Source organism: Rhinopithecus roxellana, chromosome 3 (genome assembly GCF_007565055.1).
Source record: "Rhinopithecus roxellana isolate Shanxi Qingling chromosome 3, ASM756505v1, whole genome shotgun sequence".
Classification (NCBI taxonomy): Eukaryota; Metazoa; Chordata; class Mammalia; order Primates; family Cercopithecidae; genus Rhinopithecus; species Rhinopithecus roxellana.
Window position 1 is genome coordinate 22,077,334 of NC_044551.1, and position 19,702 is coordinate 22,097,035.

Genomic DNA, 19,702 nt, shown 5'->3' on the forward strand with positions numbered 1-19,702 from the left:
TATTATATGATGTTTTTGAAATAATTACTCTGATAGTTAATAGATACTTCTGTTTTACTTTTCAGATATGTTACTTTAAAACAAGATACTCTATTCTGTAGCTTTGCAGTATTGGGTAAATGATGAGTGAGGATCAGACATTTGATGTGAATTTCAGTTTTGAATCTAGGTTGCATAAAAAGCCTGAGATTTATCTACTGAATTGAGAGTTCTGAACATTCCTTTTAAGGATCTTCTGCTCTGTCATAATTGCATATCTCATATGCAAAGAACATCTTGCTACGGGTAGTGGTATGGTATGCTTTTATCAGCTAGCAAAACAGTGTTTTAGTAAAATCACTAAATAGAGAATCACTAAATAGAGAACAGAACAGTCCCAGATATTTCAATGGATCACCTAAGAATGAATCATGAAACATACCTAAATCTTGTTTCATTAATTTCCTCCTTTCTTTGTTCAGAATTGTTTATTACATCTTCTCAAACCTAATTTTTGTTTACTTTTATTTTCTTGACTAAATGTCAACATGAATTTAAAAAAAAAAAAAAACTCACTTTCTGAGATAATTCATATGGATTTACGTCTAGAACAGTCTTAAAATAAACTGAAAGTGAGTCACTGCATTTGTAGACAGCTGCTTCATTTCCATTGTCTGTCTTGTTTGTTTTAAGGCATTTCTAAGAATTATTTGCCAAGTGTTAATTTGAGATAGAAGCCACAGTGTGAGCTGAGTGATAATAATTTGTGTATTCACCCTATGTCCTCTCAGGAGGACCAATCCTTCTATGTCTTATCCTGTGGAGTTTCAGTCCAGCCTTGGCCATATGTTTGGACAAGAATGAACAGAAGAGAAATATATTGAATATATAACTGGACACAAGGTGAATTCACAGAAATTCAAACTGGAATTTAGGTAACTGAAACTGGACCTGAAGTTGGAGTTTCTGTATTGCCTTTTCTCAGGGCCCCTTACGGAGAAGACCTGAGCCCCCAGATTCACTGTAGAAATTATTTAACCCAGCTGGGTGCAGTGGCTCATGCCTGTAATCCCTGTACTTTGGGAGGCCGAGACAGGTGGATCACCCAGGGTCAGGAGTTCGAGACCAGACTGGCCAACATGGTGAAACCTCATCTCTACTAAAAATACAAAAAATTAGCCAGGCTTGGCACGGGCCTGTAATCTCAGCTATTCAGGAAGCTGAGGGAGGAGAATCTCTTGAACGCAGGAGGTGGAGGTTGCAGTGAGCCGAGATCACGCCACTGAACTCCAGCCTGAGCAACAAAAGCAAAACTCCATCTAAAAAAAAACAAAAGCAAACAAACAAACGAAAAAGAGAAATTACTTAACCCTTGGCTCCATCAAGCCTTAGGAACCTTGAATGTGGGAGGAGCCTGTCATCCAAGCTGTGGCAGATGGAAAACATGAAAGGTTTCTCTCCACGATTGAATCTGGGAGAGCCTGGGACTTGCGTTGACTCACAGGAAATGGGGCAGTGACTGTGAATTCTGGAGTCCAGACCTTGTGAGCTTTTGAAGATCCTCTCTCATTTTCTAGGACTGCTGCCCTGAGTACACCGCTAGGGAAGCCAGGCCAGCCTGGCAGAGAATGAGTCTCCACATGGAGAAGACCCAAAGTCCCAGCCCATGGCCAGCAGCAACAGCCAGAAAGACATGTCACTTGGGGCCACCTTGTAGGGTCAGCCCACCCTCCAGCTGAGCACAGTCATAGGACTGTCGACGGCAAAACCAGGAGGACGCAGTACCCAGTCACCCAGCCCACTGAATCAGGAGAAAACATCCATCATTGTTGTTCCAAACCACTAGTTTTGAGGTGATTTGTTTTGCAGCAATAGATGATTGAAGTATTAATGCTTCCTAAACCAAGCCAGGCTTGAGCTCAAGTCAGCGTGGGTGCATAGCTGGTGAGAATAACACATTATTTTCCTTAGAAATTTCTGCATAAGATTTAATATTTTATCAGACTCAGCTTTACACATGTCAATTTAGTGCTCTTAAAAATCTGTTTGCTCTTTGATAAATATTTTTGTTGGCATGACAAAGTTGAAAATTCCTGAGTTTATATATGCTAATGTAGTTATTCAAATTAATCAATAAATATATTTTAATGTAATATGGCATTTTCTCATTAGCCATGACTTCCATTTCCATGCTGATCTTGATTTCTGTTTCCTGGCAGAAAACTTGCCTTCTTTTCACTTTGGCAGGGCTGCCGTTTATAAGTTATTCATTCCCTTTTTGGCTCTTCCACACTGCATTCTGGGCCACATGTCTTCCGTCATGACGTGTAGCTGGAGTCAGCTACAGGAGGAGCCTTCAACAACGTAATTAACGTGAGCGCTTGGACTTGTACCTGCAGAATAACAAAAAGGAGAATGTTGCTTCATCAGCCCTAGAAAGATCAGATATTAGAAGATCTTTGAGAAACACATAGGAAAGAATTGAAATACTCTTCCTTCTCTGTGGTTCCCCTGGAAATCTATGTGTGCATGTCAATAATGCATATTGTGATAAAATTAAAAGAGAGAGATGTAACACACACATAATATATATAACATATACATATATTTATATACATCTTCCAATCATTTCTTCTAATTGAGAAAACATGTGGGTGTTTAACAGTAACCAAAAATAGAATTCAAGGCATATTTACTTTTCTGCTGTCACCCTCAAGGATGTCTTACCATTTCCTCCTGACACCTTATTGAATGGGAGACACCTAGAACTGAAAGAGACAGCAATAATGTACCTCATCATTTCTCAGGCGAAAGGCCAAGAGGTTATGTAATTTACCCATTGTCCACTTACAGAGTGACAGAACTGAGGCCAGAATGTTCTCCTGGTTTCTGTCATTGAAAAGTCAGATTATTTAATGAGTTTCTCAGTGAAAATCTTATTCCATGTTCTCACTCATAAGTGGGAATTGAACAATGAGAACACTTGGATACAGGAAGGGGAATGTCACGCACCGGGACCTGTCATGAGGTGAAGGGAGGGAGGGAGGGATAGCATTAGGAGATATACCTAATGTAAATGATGAGTTAATGGGTGCAGCACACCAACATGGCACATGTATACATATGTAACAAACCTGCACGTTGTGCACATGTACCCTAGAACTTAAAGTATAATAAAAAGAAAAAATTAGCTACAGAAAAAAAAGAAAGAACCCTCCCCCCCCCAAAAAAAGGAAAATCTTATTCAAGATGTAAAATGAGACATTCGGTCACACAATCATGCATTCACTCCTAAGTCCATCCAATAAATGTTTATTGTGTGTGTGTCTACCTATGCCAGGCAATGGCTTCTGTGTTCTGTACTGGGAACAAAATATTGAAGAAGGCATAGGCCTGGCTCACTAACACTTATGCTTGAAGTAGACAGATGACTTTGGCAGAGTTCAGGGACCATTAGCAAGGTGAATGTTGACAGCTCACACAGCACACAGCACCTAGCCTAGCTGTGGGTGGGGAGGGCATGCAGGATGGCTGTTAGGGAGGAGATGGTCGAAAGCTTGCCTGGAGAATTGGTGGGGATAGCCTTAGCAAAGGAATGGGTGGAAATGATGTGATGGAACCAGTCACCCAGGTCCCAGGGGGAGCATGCTCCAGTGCAGGTCTGAGGCTGCAGGTGATTCAGAAGAGCTGGGTTGCAGGGTCAAAGAAAGGAAGAGGAGGAAATAAAGAGGGTGGGGTGGGATGTCTGGGGCATGTCATATCTTGTAACATACTGCAGGGCGTTGGCCTTGTCCCAGGTGTTAGAAGCCTTCAGAGCTGAAGCAGAGCTTATTTGACTACTTCCCATTTTAGAAAGAAGAGAAGGTGAGGGAAAAGGAGGACTGGAGGAAGGAAGCCAGTTAGGAGGTGATTCTCTGGGTGACAGTGGTTGTTAAGAACTGGGCAGAGCAGTAGCTTGAGGAAGGGGCACACTTCTTTCTGAAGTGTGAAAGACAGGAGCCTGCCTCACTGGATGTGGACTGGTAAGAAGGAAAGAACAGTCAGGTATGAAAGCAGGTTTCTGCATGGGCAGATATTGACTACACTAAGATTACAAACAGAGGGACAGCTTTTGGAGGGAAAGTGACAGTTTCCATTTGCAAACAGCTGCATTTGAGTTCTCTGCATGTGACAGGGACCAGTGGATTGTCTCCCAGTACTCGTTCTCTTCTTCCTCTGTTGTAAGACGATCTCTGTGGCTGGGTACGTCTCACCCAGAATAGAAACATGTCACTGCATCCCTTAGTGCCGTGTATAGCTAATGGCATGTGAGAAGGGATGGTGAACCTCCTAGTGATGTCCTGGAGAGTTGCCATTCTGGAATGGCAGGGGCAAGACAACAATGAAAGTGATGGGCCACAGAGTCCAAGGTGGAGAGGAACAGAGGTAAATGAAGGGGAAGAGTATAGGAGAAAGTAGTCAGGTGAAAACTCCGGAGGAGAAGTCTTGTATTTAGAGGAATGATTCTCAACCAGAGGAAGACTGTTACCCCCAGGAAACAGTTGTCAATGCTTGTGAGCAGTCTGGATTGTCATAAAAGGGGTTGGGAGTCTTGGTGACATCTAGTGGGTAGAGAGTACTAAAGTCTAGTCTACGTCTCAGTCTATTGGACAGATGCTGCTAAACATCCTGCAGTGTGCACATCAGCCTCCCACAGCAAAAAGCCATGTCGCTGAAAATGCCAATAGTGCTGGGGGTGAGAAACCATGGTTTAGAGTATAGGCAGACATGGTAAATGTGTGCAGTGAACTTGCAAGTCATTAGGGAATGGCAAGGACTGTGGTAAACTGTACGGTGCATGACCTATCTGAAGGGGTTCAAATTCTTTAAACATATACACATAACTATGCACTCTGCAAGCTAATCAGAGTACATCTGCCTGACCAGGCTCAGCCCACAGGCTGCCAGTTGCCTTTCTCTGGACTTAAAGATTTTGACGAATCTTAAGAACTTACACACTCGGATTCAATAAGCGAGTGAGAAAACATACCCAATCAAGGTTTCGTAATGCATTACATGTATAAAGTAAACTTGAGTTTTCATCCTATGTAACTTGCAAGGAAATCCATTATATGATTGATTTCTTAAATTCTGTAAGCTGTAAGCCATGGTTTATTTTTGTCAGGTAGTGGGGCACATGAGAGCCTGCTTTTAGCTAATATTTGATGTGATTTTCTCCAAAGACAAAGCTGTTGGTGAAGCTTAGAAGGAGAAGTCCCTGAAAGAAAATCTGCATTCTAATTACTAAGAATGCATTTTCTAAAGACATTCTATAAGACAAAGAGAAAGCTTAAAAAATACCATGTGCCAGCAACATAAGTACACCAATAAGATATGTATATGTAGAAAACTGATAGCCAAGCAAGCCACAGCATAAGAGCACCTTTATTTTTCAGTTTGAGCCTCAGTCATTGAGTTACATTTAATAAAATTCCAGGATCATGACAGGCTTTCAGCTTTCTAGTGTGATGACTTCCTTGCAGTTGCCTTTTGCATCTTTAATCCTTATCTGAAGAAACTCAGGACATTGCTTCATGAGCAGAGTGAGAATTAGAACAGTGCTGCAACCTTTCTTTCCTCACTTACTATTCTTTCCTGAAAAGTTGTTATGCAGAAATGACGCGTGCATCTCTTGTTATCAGCTACATCAGTGCCCAAAGGGACAATTAGTGTTCGAAGACGGGCACAATATTTAAAGGCTGTTATCTGCTGGATTGTATCTTTGGAGGCTTTTCTGTGGGAGCGGGCGTGGAGCACTTAATTTATCAGAACAAGTTTGCAGAGATGTGGACATTGGCCTCAGTGTGGGAGTGTCCTAGGCTCACCTTCCTAAGCGTCCACAGCAGAAAATGTATGTGACCGCTTCAGGATTCAGTCATGTGTTCAAGAGAGGAATGCAGTGCAGTTTTTTCCAGAAATCTCCCCAGTTGACAATATTTTCAAAGGAAGCCTTCAGATATTGGCTGCAATTTTGCTCTGGGCTCCAACTCTCACTCAGGGGGTGCTCCCAGCCTGGATTGGGCTTGGCTTGGTGGGGAGAGATTAGGAGTCTGCCGACAGTGTGGGATACTTGTGGTACTCTTCCCCAAGAGCAGGTTTGCTTTGGGGTTCAAATCTCCAACTTCAGAACTGTTAAAAAAAAAAAAAAGGGTCATTGTCCCCACTGAAATGAAAGAGAATCAGTCATACCCTAAGACACTTCGGTATGGAACAATTGCTCTCTTGTCTCCAGCTGGAGCTATGCTACTTATTCTTGCGCCTATTTATGTATTGTCTCTTTCTCCTGGGTACAGTTTAGCCAACTGGTTAAGAGCAATTAACCACTAACTACTTTCCTCCCACTGGTTCTAATCCCAACTCCACCACCTTCTTTCTTTGGGTTGTTTAGGAAGCCATGCAACCTATTTGGTCTCCAATTTCTTCTTCATAGAAATGGAAGAAATAATAATATCTACATTATTAAGTGCTGAGAGAATTAAGCAAGACAATACTTACAAATTGTTTAGACCTTGAACTGACACGTAGAAAGTGGTTGATAAATATTTGTTGAGTGGAAGAAAGAACATTGAATTAAGAGCCCAGTGTCTGCATGCAAGTAGAGGAGTTCTAAAATCGCCTGGGAATAATAGGAGATGGTGCATTTCCGTGCAAAAGAAGAGACCTGTTTTTTTTTCGGTCAACAACTTTGAATGCTGCAAACATGAGTTTATAGACCTCCTTTAAGGTGAAAGTTAGCAGAGCTATTTCAGGGTCTGGTCTCCCCTTCCATGACTTTGCCCCCTTCTGTTGCTCATACTCACCCCTTCAAGCTTCTCTTACACTCATGATGGTTTTATAAATCTGAGCTTCTAGGCTTGGCAGCACAGCCTACTCCAAAGGAGAGCCATGAATGTGGGAGGAGCCTGTCATCCAAGCTGTGTTCCTCTTCACGATTGAATCTGGGAGGGGCTGATTGTCAAGGATGAAGGGAGGTGAGCCCACAGTCTCAGCATCATCAGGGAGGGAGCTGGAGTCTGTGCCCCTCGGGACAGACGATGGTGTTCCTTTTCTTATGCTTTTCAGAGGAGCCTCACTGCCTCCCTGAGTTTGGGATGGTGATGCTGTGCTGCCAGCATTCTTAAGGATGGGAACCGGCCTGGCTGATTAATCCCTGTTACTTTTGCATCCAATGAGAATTAGAACTTTGACTGGAGAATATAGACAACAATAATTTGCATGTAGGATAACATCTGCCACCAAGTAGAATGAGTAAATTCTCATGACGCCAGGTTTTAGTTTGAGAATATCTTTTAGAGACGTGACCTCTGGTTTTTATTTTGGAGGAAGAAATGCACAGTAGTACAAAGTTGTCCCATACTTGCTGGGTTCATTCCTGCTCTGTGTAATTCTGACACCACTGAAACGACCACCTTCTCAGCCTTTTCTTCCGTGGACTGCAAGGCAGACCAGCAGGGGTTACCAGTGTGGGCTTCAAAGTCATGAGGTCCCTGCCCTGAAGACTCCTCACAGGTGGAATGGCCTTGCCAAGGCTCAACCTCCTGTTACTCTAAGTGAGAGAGAAGAATCGGCACTTCACTGAACTTTCCTCTGGAAAGAGGAGCTTTCCAGAGCTTTTGCCCTGAAGCTGCAGCTTGTGAGTGCAGCACGTGAGTGAGTGGGTGACCTCTCCCCAGGTCAGAGCAGCTGAGAAAATCCTAAGCACTCAGCGACAGAGGACATAGATTGATGTGCACATCCTTGCATGGATTTGCATCCGTCTCAATAGCTAGTGTAGGCGGTGATAAAAATGGCTCCCAAATCAAAGTGGCTGACAATAGTGGTTTCTCACTCGTATTTGTCCACTGTAGGAGGACTGCCCCTTTGCACCATGAATGGGACCCAGGCTCAGAGTCACTATCTGTGACACGGCTGGTCCCAAAGAGGAGGGAAAGGAAAGCATGGTGAGGCCCACAGTGGCTCCTGAAGCTTTTGTTAGAAGGAGCACATATCACTGCTACTCACATGTCACTGGTCCTCCCAAGGTTCATTGCCTCCCAGGGGGCACAGGAGGGAGGGGCAACACATTTCAGAACAATAGTCCAGTCCCTTGCAAGTGTAGTGTGTACATAACTGCACCATGTATCTGTCATCTGTAGCATGGAGTTGCTCTGAGGTATTGCATTTGAACATAAAAAGTACTCCATTTTGCTCCTTGGGACCTTTTGTCAAATCGATACCCATGTGCTGCCACTTTTTCCTTCTTCTTCTTATCTCCTTCTATCAATGATATTATCAGCATCTCCACCTTGTCCTCCTCCTCAGAAGAAATCCAAAGTCTGGTGCCACCACCTGCCTGGCCATCTGTACCTTATGTTGAGGGTTTTTGGCCAATGCCCAGGAGCATGGTCTGTCTTCACCCATTCTCTCCCCAGCATACCTCCACTGGCACTGCCCATGTCAGGCCGGATGGCGTTGCTTACCTGTGGATGGATACTCTTTGAGAGGCAAGTCCAGTCAGACTTGGCTCCCCTCTGGAGCATTTTGCTTTTTCACTTTATGGTGTGTGAGTGTGGCGGTCTTGTTTGCAGGAGGAGATTCCCCTTTAGGTGTTTTTCTCACACTGGTGCTGAGCTGTGCTTGCTCAGGCTTTGCAGCTGCACCAGCCTGCAGGGCTGACTTGGGTGCTGGTGTGCCACGAGGTGCCCTGTGCCTACCCCAGGGAGCACAGCTGCAGCTCTCATCTGAGGACTTGCATAGACTCTTATCCAAGGATTGAATATTTTTCCACCTTTTGTGTGATTCTCATTTCCCTAGAGGCTCTATTTTAGAGAATTGAATTGACCGTTGATGATCAACAGTTCCAGTTTAGAAATACCAATTTACTGTCATCAGTGACCGTAGACATACTTTATAATTTGACTTGATTAGCACTTTCTTCTCTGTTAACTGAAGAGTCATCCTGTGTGAGTGATAATTTCATTCTTTACACCATCTTTTAACAATATACTCTCTAAAAATGTGCTGATCATCTCCTTGAACCTGCAAATCCAGCTGGATGGAAACAGCTGGCTGTGAAGCTAGAAGATGAGTTCCATCCAGTCTCAACTCGCAGGTGATGACCACCTGCCTTCACTCCCTCAGAGCCACATCTATGTCTGTTGTGCCTTTTTTTATTTTTTGTCAAAACATGTGTAAATCTAAATGATATTGTATGTGACCAGGGTTTGTTAAGTGAGAAAATAAGATATGTATGCAAGGAAAGCACTTGCTGTCTTATGAAAGGGGCACCTGATTTGCTGAAGTGCGTAGTGATTTTAATTTGCACAAAGCATTCCAGTTTTCTGGGTTGTGAAAGAAGCAGGTTGACTTTCCCTCTGCACACAGATATGAAAATACTGCTCTTTAAAGTCACTCCTCAGTAGTCTCAGCCCTTCTTCATCCTCCTCCCACAAGTCAGAGACACTGCAAGGAACAGACAGCCCAGACTCAGCCTCCTCCCTGGGTGCTTGTTCTGGATCTCACTTGGAGTCTCCTTGCCCTCAGGCCATCTGGACTTGCAGTCTTCGCCACCGTGTGGGGATTGGAGCACTTGAGTTCTTTCCTCTGCGTGGGGCTAGTGGTTGGGCACTCAGGTGCAGCAGGATGTAGTCATCTCTAAGACAGTGGAAGGTAAGTTCCAGAAAGGGCCCCCCATGGTTCTTTGAAGGGCTGTGCTCTTACATGGACATGGAGGCCTTCAACTCCATAGCCAACAGACCTATTTTCCAGATGACCAAGCTGGGCACCAAAGACTGACTGATTTGGTTGAGGTGTCAGAGAGGGGGCGGAATCCCGTCTTCTCCTACCTCAGAACTATTTCTACTGCGACGCCTTCTACTCTCCATCCCATGTGAATATGATGACCAATTTTTTTTTGTAAAAGTCAAAGAAAGATAAAGCAAGACCTTTCAAATAGTAAGAGTTTTAACTGATTGATGTGAAGCAAAAATTCTACTGAGGGACCTAAGAGGAAAAAGCTAAATTTTGTAACGGGAAACAGTGGCAGTAGCAGTTGTTGGGAGAACAGGGAGGTGGAGGCTGAGGCAGGAGGAGGACCATTATTGTCTGAGACTTGGAGACGTGGAGCCTGCTGCAAGGGAAGATGTGTAACAGGAGCTGGGGGAGGTGCTATTGTCCTCTATTTCTGTCACCTATTTTCTCAGGGCAGCATAGGCAGCATTTCATGTTGATGGACAACTAGCTTTTTGATACTGCAGGACATTATGAAATGACTTCTGTTTCCTAAGTACGTGGATGACGGAGCCACAAGTGGCCTAATGGCTGTGTAGGGATCTGGTATTTGTCCACTCTGTTAGCTTCTTTCTTTTAGAAGGAGAAAAACGTTTAACATCTTTTCTGTTTATCTGATTGATTTAGCATCCTGATGTAATTGAAAGTGCGTTTAAAATAAGAATTAAAAGAGAAAAACTTAAAGATTCGTATGAAAGGAGTGTTTCATTGTTATCCTCCCTTCTGGAAAGTAAAGCAGCTTTACGTATCTATTCCATGCATGGTTTATTGAAGGGACAGGGTATAATATGTATAATATATACTCTATCTTAGCTCAGAGTTTAAGTACAAGTCTTCTTTGCTTCAATTGGATTTTCCTACTAATCGAAATAGTCTAAAGAAAGACATAAAATATAGTTACAATCTCTGCCTTGCTTTATTAGTTTAGAAACACTTCAGAGCTCAGATTGTTCTGAACTTTGATCACTAGTACATTGAAATTTACTAAATTAACTCTGCATCTCTTTTATCAGACACAATTTAAAAGAACAAGTTCTAAGAAAAATATATTGCTAATGAATAATAATTGGAGGTTTAACAAAGGGATGTGTTAAATGGAACCCCCAAATCAAGGGCAAGTTATTAATCAGATAACCTTTGAATATGCCAGAATTAGACAAATTCTCAGTAGTTACATGAGCTTTACTAGAAAGAGAAAGTAATAACCAGTGTGCATCAATCAGTTTAATGACAACTTAATTTTTCAAAAGTATCCCTAAGGAATTTCTCCAAAAAACTTGGGAAAATAATGTAGCTAAGTTATACCCAGTATATTAAGCACTTAAGTATGTGTGTTGCTTTCAGAAAATTTGGCAGGGCACACAACTACTTTTGCAAAAAGCTACAATATTAATGGAAGTATTAACATTGTCAGATTTTACAAACTGGATTGAAATTTATCATGTGTGCCATAATAGTGGGCTTTTCCTTCAGATCAGAACATTTTTAAAGGGGAGAAAGACAAATTTAAAAGAAGGAGTCTTGCTTCACCACTTTTGAGCTCAGGCTTTTTTCGGAAACTCAGTCAATTGCCCAGCACTGTGATCACCTAGAGGGCACGGGCACACTCAAAGCATGAAGCCTGAGCTGTCGCCAGGTGCGGTGCTATCTACCATCCACCAGTGGTGCCAGCATTAAATGATGGGGGAAGGCTTGAGTTCTTTTATTTGGCTGGTTGGCAATTACCAGCATCTTCATTTCAGTCTGAATTCACATGGATTCTTTAACACTTCCAACAAAACAAAAAAATTCTTGTTTTGTACAACATATGAAGTTTACTTTCTATATTTTTAAAACCGCCTATTAAAAGTCAGTCATCCTTCTACATTTGGGTCTAAAATAAAGATTTTAACTTACATTTGGTTGTTAAATGAGGCTCTGGGTGTGGAAAAGGATTACTATATTTGATTCTCCTTTTTTGATCATAGAATCTGTATCTTTCAGGAAGGACCGGCTCTGTGTGATTTGGGGTTTAGCATAATCTTATTACAGAATATAGGAGGAGGAGAGATGATGCTTGGAAATATCTGTTAGGTTTACCACAAGCAGATCCTAAGACAAGGGTCTGGGTACAGTAACTTAGTTGGGAAGTGGTTCTCTTTAGCAGGGTGAGGGCGTGGGACCATGAGGTCAGCTCCCTCCAAAGAGGGAGGTCAGCTCATCAAAGGGGCTGATGATGGAAGCAGGGCTCAGTCTTGCCTGGGATTCTCTGAGGGATGTACTGACCATGCTCAGATTCCCCACTGAGGGATGTTGATGCAAAAGCTGGAGTATGTATTCATCAGCTACCTCTTCGTTAGCGGACACACAGGAAACCATACATTCAGGAAGGAACAATCTACAGTGACCCCCAAGCAAGAAAGAAGGGAAATATGGGTATTGACAGCCTTGGCTATAAGAAGCATAGCTAGAAACTCATGTAAACACTGGGAACGTCGACTGACTGTTTTAAATTCAATGGAAGATGGTATTGAATCCACGTACACACAGATTGTCATCATAAGCTCTGCTAATGGAGAGTTATGCACACTGCACACCTGTGGCTTGGTGCATTTCATTTTGTCTCAGCCCTTGACTCATCACCCATCAGAAAGAGTCCAAAATGGGTTTTAACCTAATCAAGCCAATCTTAAGACATCTCTGTAGATGCACAGATTCTACTGGAATTTCCAAATAGATAGCCTAGATCCAGACCCATAATTATTTATAGTCTACATGTTAATATTCCTTATCACTGCTTTAGAAATAACATTTGTTTTCAACATCTACGTGCTTGGATTATGACAAATTCAATGGGAAACGTCAAAGCTACATGGTTCCCTTCTCCCATCAGAGGCTCCTCTGTTCATGTCTGAGAATATGACCAGTCAGGTCTCCTGATTTTTTTTTTTTTTTTTTTTTGAGACAGAGTCTCGCTCTGTTGCCCAGGCTGGAATGCAGTGGCACAATCTCGGCTCACTGCAACCTCTGCCTCCCAGATTCAAGCGATTCTCCTGCCTCAGCCTCTCGAGTAGCTGGGACTACAGGCACCTGCCACCACGCCCAGCTAATTTTTAAAAATATTTTTAGTAGAGACAGAGTTTCATCATTTTGGCCACGCTGGTCTCGAACTCCTGACCTCAGGTGATCTGCCCGCATCAGCCTCCCAAAGTGCTGGGACTACAGGTGTCAGTCACTGTGACTAACCAGGTCTCTGATGTTTGTGGATAGAAATTTCACACTTTCCTCACCAGTGTTCCTCTATTGGTACGAATAGGCTTTGGACATTATAATTCCTTTGTATGTAATATTTTGGCCTCACATCCAATTATTCCATCTATTAATCAATAAACAGAAAGAATAGGAAGTGACCACCCACAGGGTGCCTCACTGTACTGTACGCTCAGGACCTGCAGAAATGGAATTCAGTGGAGGCAATACTAGCAGAACTCAACCCCTAAAATTTACAGGACAACTTCTATCTGCTAAACACTTCCATGGGTAATCAAACTCGTTTGATTACCTTCAGAGTTTCCCAAAGGTCTAACAATTTCATGAGTCACAGAGGCCAAAGCATAGAGAAATTGAAGACAAGTGGCAAGTTTATGCGTTTGGGGGATGAGTAGCCAAATGTGAGTAGATGATAGAGTAGTTCTTTATACCAAAATGATGAAAGCTAGCAATTGAAGTGCCATTAACTTAGAACAAACCCCCTGGCTTTTTCAAGTGGGCTCTGAGAAGAGAGTGGGATCAGGCCATGCCCTTTCAAAAGCGCTAATGGTAAATCAAAGAAGAATGTGACAGGGTCTCTGGTATCATATCATTCATAAGCAAGGCTTCAACACACAGTGCACTTGCTGTCAGACGAGACTAGACAGACAGGGTGGTGTTTGGAAGAAGCTTAATGCCTGACTCTTGGGAAACAGGAGGGCAACCAAAGCAGAGAGTCTCTGCATCCTTCTTTAATTTACCATTAGTGCTTTTCAAGGGCATGGCATTTATTGGTCAAAGATGGATACTTTCTGAATAAGTGAATAAGTGAATGAATGAATGAACAAATGATCAATGCTCAGTTATGCCAGTACATGGAGAAACTATCTACTATACACTGAGGTTCCCCCATGGGCATATACTGTGTCTTCTGCTGCCTTTGCATTTGTCTTTCCTTGGAGGGATGAGCCAGGGGCAGGCTCATCAGAATGCACTCCTGACCCACCCTCAGCTCTCTCAGTGGAAATTTCCAACAGCCACCCAAGCGATGTGCACTAGGAGTGGACAAAGAGATTGACACCTGGCCCTGTGAACCTGAAAGCAAATCCCAGCTTCCCCTCCTCCCCAATCCCTCATCAGCTTGCCAAAAAAAGAAAAAGAGAAAGAGAGACAATGTGGCAGATAAAGATGTCATAGATAAAGTGTTTCATTGAACAAATATTTGTTTATCAACTTGAATATCAGTTGCTAAACTCTACAATAGCTAAAGAATATGATGCTTCTAAAATGGATTAACATTAAAATACTCCAGGATGGTTATATATCCTGAAGATTACCCTTCTGTTAGAGTTTCCTCCAAAAACTATTGTGTATTTTCATTGAGGAGAATGAGAAAATGCCACTCTAACTAAAATAAGTTTATGTTAAAATGAGTATAATATTGTTTACTAATATTTATTGTTTTCTGAACTTACTGAATATAAAGACCAAAAATACTCAAAAAGCTCGTATGTTATCATTTTCTGGTGTTCCACCTGTAGTTTCTTATGGATGACATTTTACAGAAGCTAACACTTCTGACTCCATTTTTATAATAGCTTAGAATTACTAAAGAGGATTGGGTGCTTATCATAGAGTAAATGAAATCTTTGAAAGTATTTATCTTATTTAAGAAATGCAGAATAGGTGGACTATCAGCTGTCTTTCTTAAGTGCAAGAAAGCTAGCATTTTAGCTCAGAAATGAACAAGCAGGCGAAAATGAGTGTTTTCTATCTTAGACTGACCAGTGGTTTCTGAAATTTTAATATTGTTTCTGCTTTGCTACTTTAAAATCAAAATAGATTTAAAAATCTCTGGGGAAGCAACTTTGCTTTCCTTTATTCTTCATGCTGAAGAACACACACTTAGAATTCAATAAATAATATAATAATACACTCTGACCTTAGAAAATCTCTTTTTATTCCCAATATATATTTCTAGAATCTGTATTTTAGCTTCTAGGAAAGAATTCCCAAATTGGCCTTCCTGCAAATCAGTGAGAATCTCCAGTGTCATTTGGTCACCCCCCGAGTTGTCTGAGAGACATTTGTTCCTCCTTCCTCACCTTGTCCAGGAGCGGCTCCTGCTCTCCCTGCTGCCGGCCCACATCGCCATGGAGATGAAAGCGGAGATCATCCAGAGGCTGCAGGGCCCCAAGGCAGGCCAGATGGAGAACACAAATAACTTCCACAACCTGTACGTGAAGCGGCATACCAACGTGAGGTACGACGCCGTGCTTGCTCCTTGGCTGGTCTGGGAGCCTGTTTGCCTGATTGGAGACGTTTTGCCTGGGATCTCACATCTCATATCACTGTCTCTCCTTTGTGACAGTGGATCCTTTGCAGGGGAAATAATCACCCAAATTCTGCCACCCCACTCACCTGTTGCTGCCTCTCGGGGCCTTCACATTAAGATGAGAAAATAGGATGCTGTTTGCTGTATTGGATTGAGTTGTCCTTCACAGCCCTGGCTTCTGTGGCCAAGCATCCGTCACAGAAAGGAGTGAGGGGGACAGCAGGGTCTTCATTCTGGAAACCCTGTGGTCAGATTGCAGTAAGATTGGAGGGAGAGTCTGTGGGATCTCCAGGCACAAAGACTGAGTCCTCCAAATAGACTTTGCAGAAGCAGGGCCTCTGTGAAGACAGCACATCTCAGGGAAGCTGGGTGTTCTTCTCTCCATCAGTATGATGAGTTTCTCAGATCTGGAAAACCAGTGACCAATGTCACAGAACAATGATGTGCACCTTAGCTGATTTACCGTGAAAGTTACTGCTTTTCTGAGACTGGTATACTCATACCTACTTTCCAGCAGTCATTCTGGGAATTACAGTGCCTAGGAAACTAACATGTTATCTTCACGGGATTATAGTAGGGAAGGAGACTGGTGTGAGGCTTCTGTCTCCCACGAGCTCTAGAGAGGAATTGTGCGGAGGCCTCACTTCAGGCTGGAGAGGATCGTCCCTCCCATTTCTCTGCTGCCCCTGTCTCCGAGCCACAGCAGAGCAAGGCTCACCCGGACTATCTTGATTTCTGGGTCCCTCCCTTTCCCAGTACCACTTCTTTTGGTGGTTTGTTCTTCATCCACTCAGTGTGTTAATACACTGCTTTGCATTCTAGCTATGTGTATTTGTCCATTCTTGCACTGCTATAAAAAACTACCGGAGACTGGGTAACTTATAAAGAAAAGAGGTTTAATTGACTCACAGTTCTGCAAGCAGTACAGGAAGCATGGCTGGGGAGGCCTCAGGAAACTTACAATCATGGCAGAAGGTGAAGGGGAAGCAGGCATATCTTATGTGTCCAGAAAAGGAGAAAGAGAGGGAAGGGGAAGGTGCTACACACTTTTAAACAACCAGAACTCATGAGAACTCACTCACTATCACGAGAACAGCAAGGGGGAAATCTACCACTCTGGCCCAGTCACCTCCCAGGCCCCTCCTCCAACAATGGGGATTACAACTCAACATGAGATTCAGGTGGGGACACAAATCCAAACCATATCACTGAGTTATCACCGTAAGTAACCCGTGCATGTATCTGACCCCGTTTGTTATGTTTTGATGGTCTTAGTTTAGTCGTTAGAGTTTTTAGAAGAACCAGGCTGCTTCAGGTCTATGTTTTTTGAAGCTTGTTAATAAGAAACAAATTTAGCTGTTACTTAAAGACATTGCTAGGACAAATCTCGTTTGACACCAGATTTTAGAAAAGCTATATAATACCCAAGCATATACAGATGTCAGTGTGATACAGGAAACTCAGGAAGGAGGTAACAGAAACACATTTGTGTATGAATGGGAACTAAGGAAACATGACTGGATGGATACATGATAGTAAAAACTAAATACATTCAAAGAAAGTTCACACATGTTAAGGAGTAAAATTATTTAAAATACTGGCTTGCCTTCAGGTTTGTGAGCATTTTGCCTATACAATTACAGAAGAAACATTTAGTTATCTAAATGTATTATGCTACTAATGGCTCTTTCTAGCCTTAAATGTCTGAAATTCAGCAGTGCCCCTCCCATCTTGGGAAATATTTTTAAGTCAGTTTTTGACCACTCAAGTGTACCTGACACCTTGGCCTTGTCCTCCCACTTAAAGAATTTTCGCATCCCTTTGTCTCATGACATTGCATTCCCTTAGTTTTCTTCTGACAGTCTGTTTTGTTCTTTTCTTTTCCCTAAATTAAGTCTGTCCTGTAAATGAGAATATGTTGAGGGCTCTCTCTTACCTCCTCTCTGTTTCTCTCCAGTCCTCTTCCAGGACTTTAATTCCCACCTAAATGATGCTCATACACAGGCCTCAACCATAGCTTTCCATACTCATCTACTTAATGTGTATTTAAGACACCACCATCAAGCACAGCACAACCAAAGTTGGACTAGTCATCTTCCCCTACACACTTGTTTTGATTTGCACAAACCTAGATTTCTGAACTCTATCACTCAGCCAGATATAGGATCTTCATTTTCAATGCTTCCCTCTCCCAGACAACCCCTGCTACAACATCAAATTAGTAACAAATTAAGTTCATTCTTCTTCCTGTCTCCCACGTCTGTCCACTTCTATTTCACCACATTATAGACCTTCACTGGGGCTCTCCAGGATTCCAAGGATATAGCTCTAACTGACCTGCCTGCGTCCAGGTTGCCACAGCAGGAGTAATCTTTCTAAAGGGCAATATGGTCAGGCTCTAGGTGAGGTTTTCTTCCTCTATGGTCCCATAAGTGCATTGTACTTTCTCTACCATAATCCTTTGCAGCTTTGTGCCTTGCATCACAATTGGCTGCTTTTTTTTTGAGACGGAATCTCACTCTGTCACCCAGGCTGGAGTGCAGTGGTGCAATCTTGGCTCACTGCAACCTCCGCCTCCCGGGTTCAAGCAATTCTCCTGTCTCAGCCTCACAAGTAGCTGGGATTATAGGCACCTGCCACCGTGCCCAGCTAATTTTTTAATATTTTTTAGTAGAGACGGGGTTTCGCCATGTTGGCCAGGCTGGTTTCGAACTCCTGATCTCAGGTGATCCACCCGCCTTGGCCTCCCAAAGGGCTAGGAATACAGACATGAGCCACCATGCCTGGCTGCCTGCTTACTTTTTTAATCCCTTTGCTGCAAAATAACCTCTGGACCAGCTTAAGCTATCAGCAGGTAGCCTGTGTCAGAGCTGCTTTGTTCACTATAAGTTTTGAGCACAAGAAGGACTGGAGACGATGTGAACAAGAAGGAAGTGGAGTCAACTGCCCATCCACATGTGCTACCTCCTGATACTGCTTTGAATCAGGGACTCTTTCTCTGAGCGAACATGGTTCGTCCTTCCTCTTGCACAATGGCTCAGCACTTGTGATACCTGCCACTGTAAGTCAGCATGGAAGAAATAGGGATGATTTCTCGGGGATCATCTGAACAGAGTGGAGGGTAAAGCTGCCCTCAAAACCCTGATTTTCCTGTAACCATCAGAGCTCTCCCATAGGTCGTGTCCATCAGCAGAGGAGCAAGTATTTCCTCTAAGGTGCAGTCACACATCCTGGGCTTAGCAGAACGAGCAGAGTATGGCCAATAGCAGAGTCTTGCCCTGCTCTGGCTGAGACCCTGCTGACTGGTGCCCCGTTTGTACTTTTTTTTTATTGTAAAATATGCATAGCATAACATTTACAATTGCAATCATTTTTAAGTGTACAGTTCAGTTGGATCATGGACACTTATGCTGTTCTACCGCCATCAATATTATCCATCTCCGGAACTTTTTCTTCATCCCAAACTAAAGCTCCGAACCCATTAAACAACAACTCCACGCCTCCCCCTCCCCCAAGGCCTAGGCAACCACCATTCGAATTTCTGTCTCTATGGTTTGACTATACTGTATGCCTCATATATGTAGAATCATACAGTATTTGTTCTTTGCACCTGGCTTATTTTACTTAGCATAAGGTTTTCAGGAGTTTCAGCACAGGTCAGAACTTCATTTCTTTTAAAGGCTGCCTGACATTCCATTGTATGGATAGACTGCATTTTGTTTATTCATCCATCTATCGATGGACATTTGGTTTGCTTCCATCTTTCGGCTATTGTGAATACTACAGCTATGAACATTCATGTACAAATATCTATTCAAGTTCCTCATTTCAGATTTTTGGATATATACCCAGAAGTGGCACTGCTGAATCATATGGTATTTTGTTTAATTTTTTTGAGGACCAACCATATTGTTTTTCAGAGTGGCTGCATCATTTTACGTGCCCACCAGCAATGTACATGTACTCCAGTTTCTTCAGGTTCTCATCCACAACCATTATTTGCATGTTTTATAAGAGTCATCCTAATGGCTGTGAAATAGTAGTTGTTTTTGTTCCATGGGACATCTTAAGTCCTACATATTCACTTTGTGAATCTCAAACCACCTACAGAAATTTAGGCTTCTTTATAAGACCTCGATACAAATCAGAAACGTGTTATTGTGTAGGAAAAGTTGCAGTGTGCACACAGGTGCTGTGTTTTCCTGTTTTAAACACATAAAAGCTCTAAGGAATCTCACACTCACCTTCCCTAGTGTGTACATCCCATGAAGGGAGCTGTTTTGTCATTTCCTAAGAGTGACCTTCCTGGCCTCCTCAGTGTCCAATCTGCCCCTACCCTTCTCTCTCACAGCA

General features: G+C 42.7%; 1 protein-coding gene across 3 annotated transcripts in view; it reads left to right on the plus strand.

Moving 5' to 3' along the window:
* ADCY2 (adenylate cyclase 2) overlaps nucleotides 1–19,702 on the plus strand; it is a 431,918-nt gene that overhangs the window by 282,478 nt on the left and 129,738 nt on the right. For all 3 annotated transcript variants that reach the window (XM_010378289.2, XM_010378287.2, XM_010378288.2), the window contains exon 5: nucleotides 15,129–15,277. In XM_010378289.2, the coding sequence (XP_010376591.1) occupies nucleotides 15,129–15,277 (149 nt within the window). The remainder of the gene's footprint in view (nucleotides 1–15,128; nucleotides 15,278–19,702) is intronic.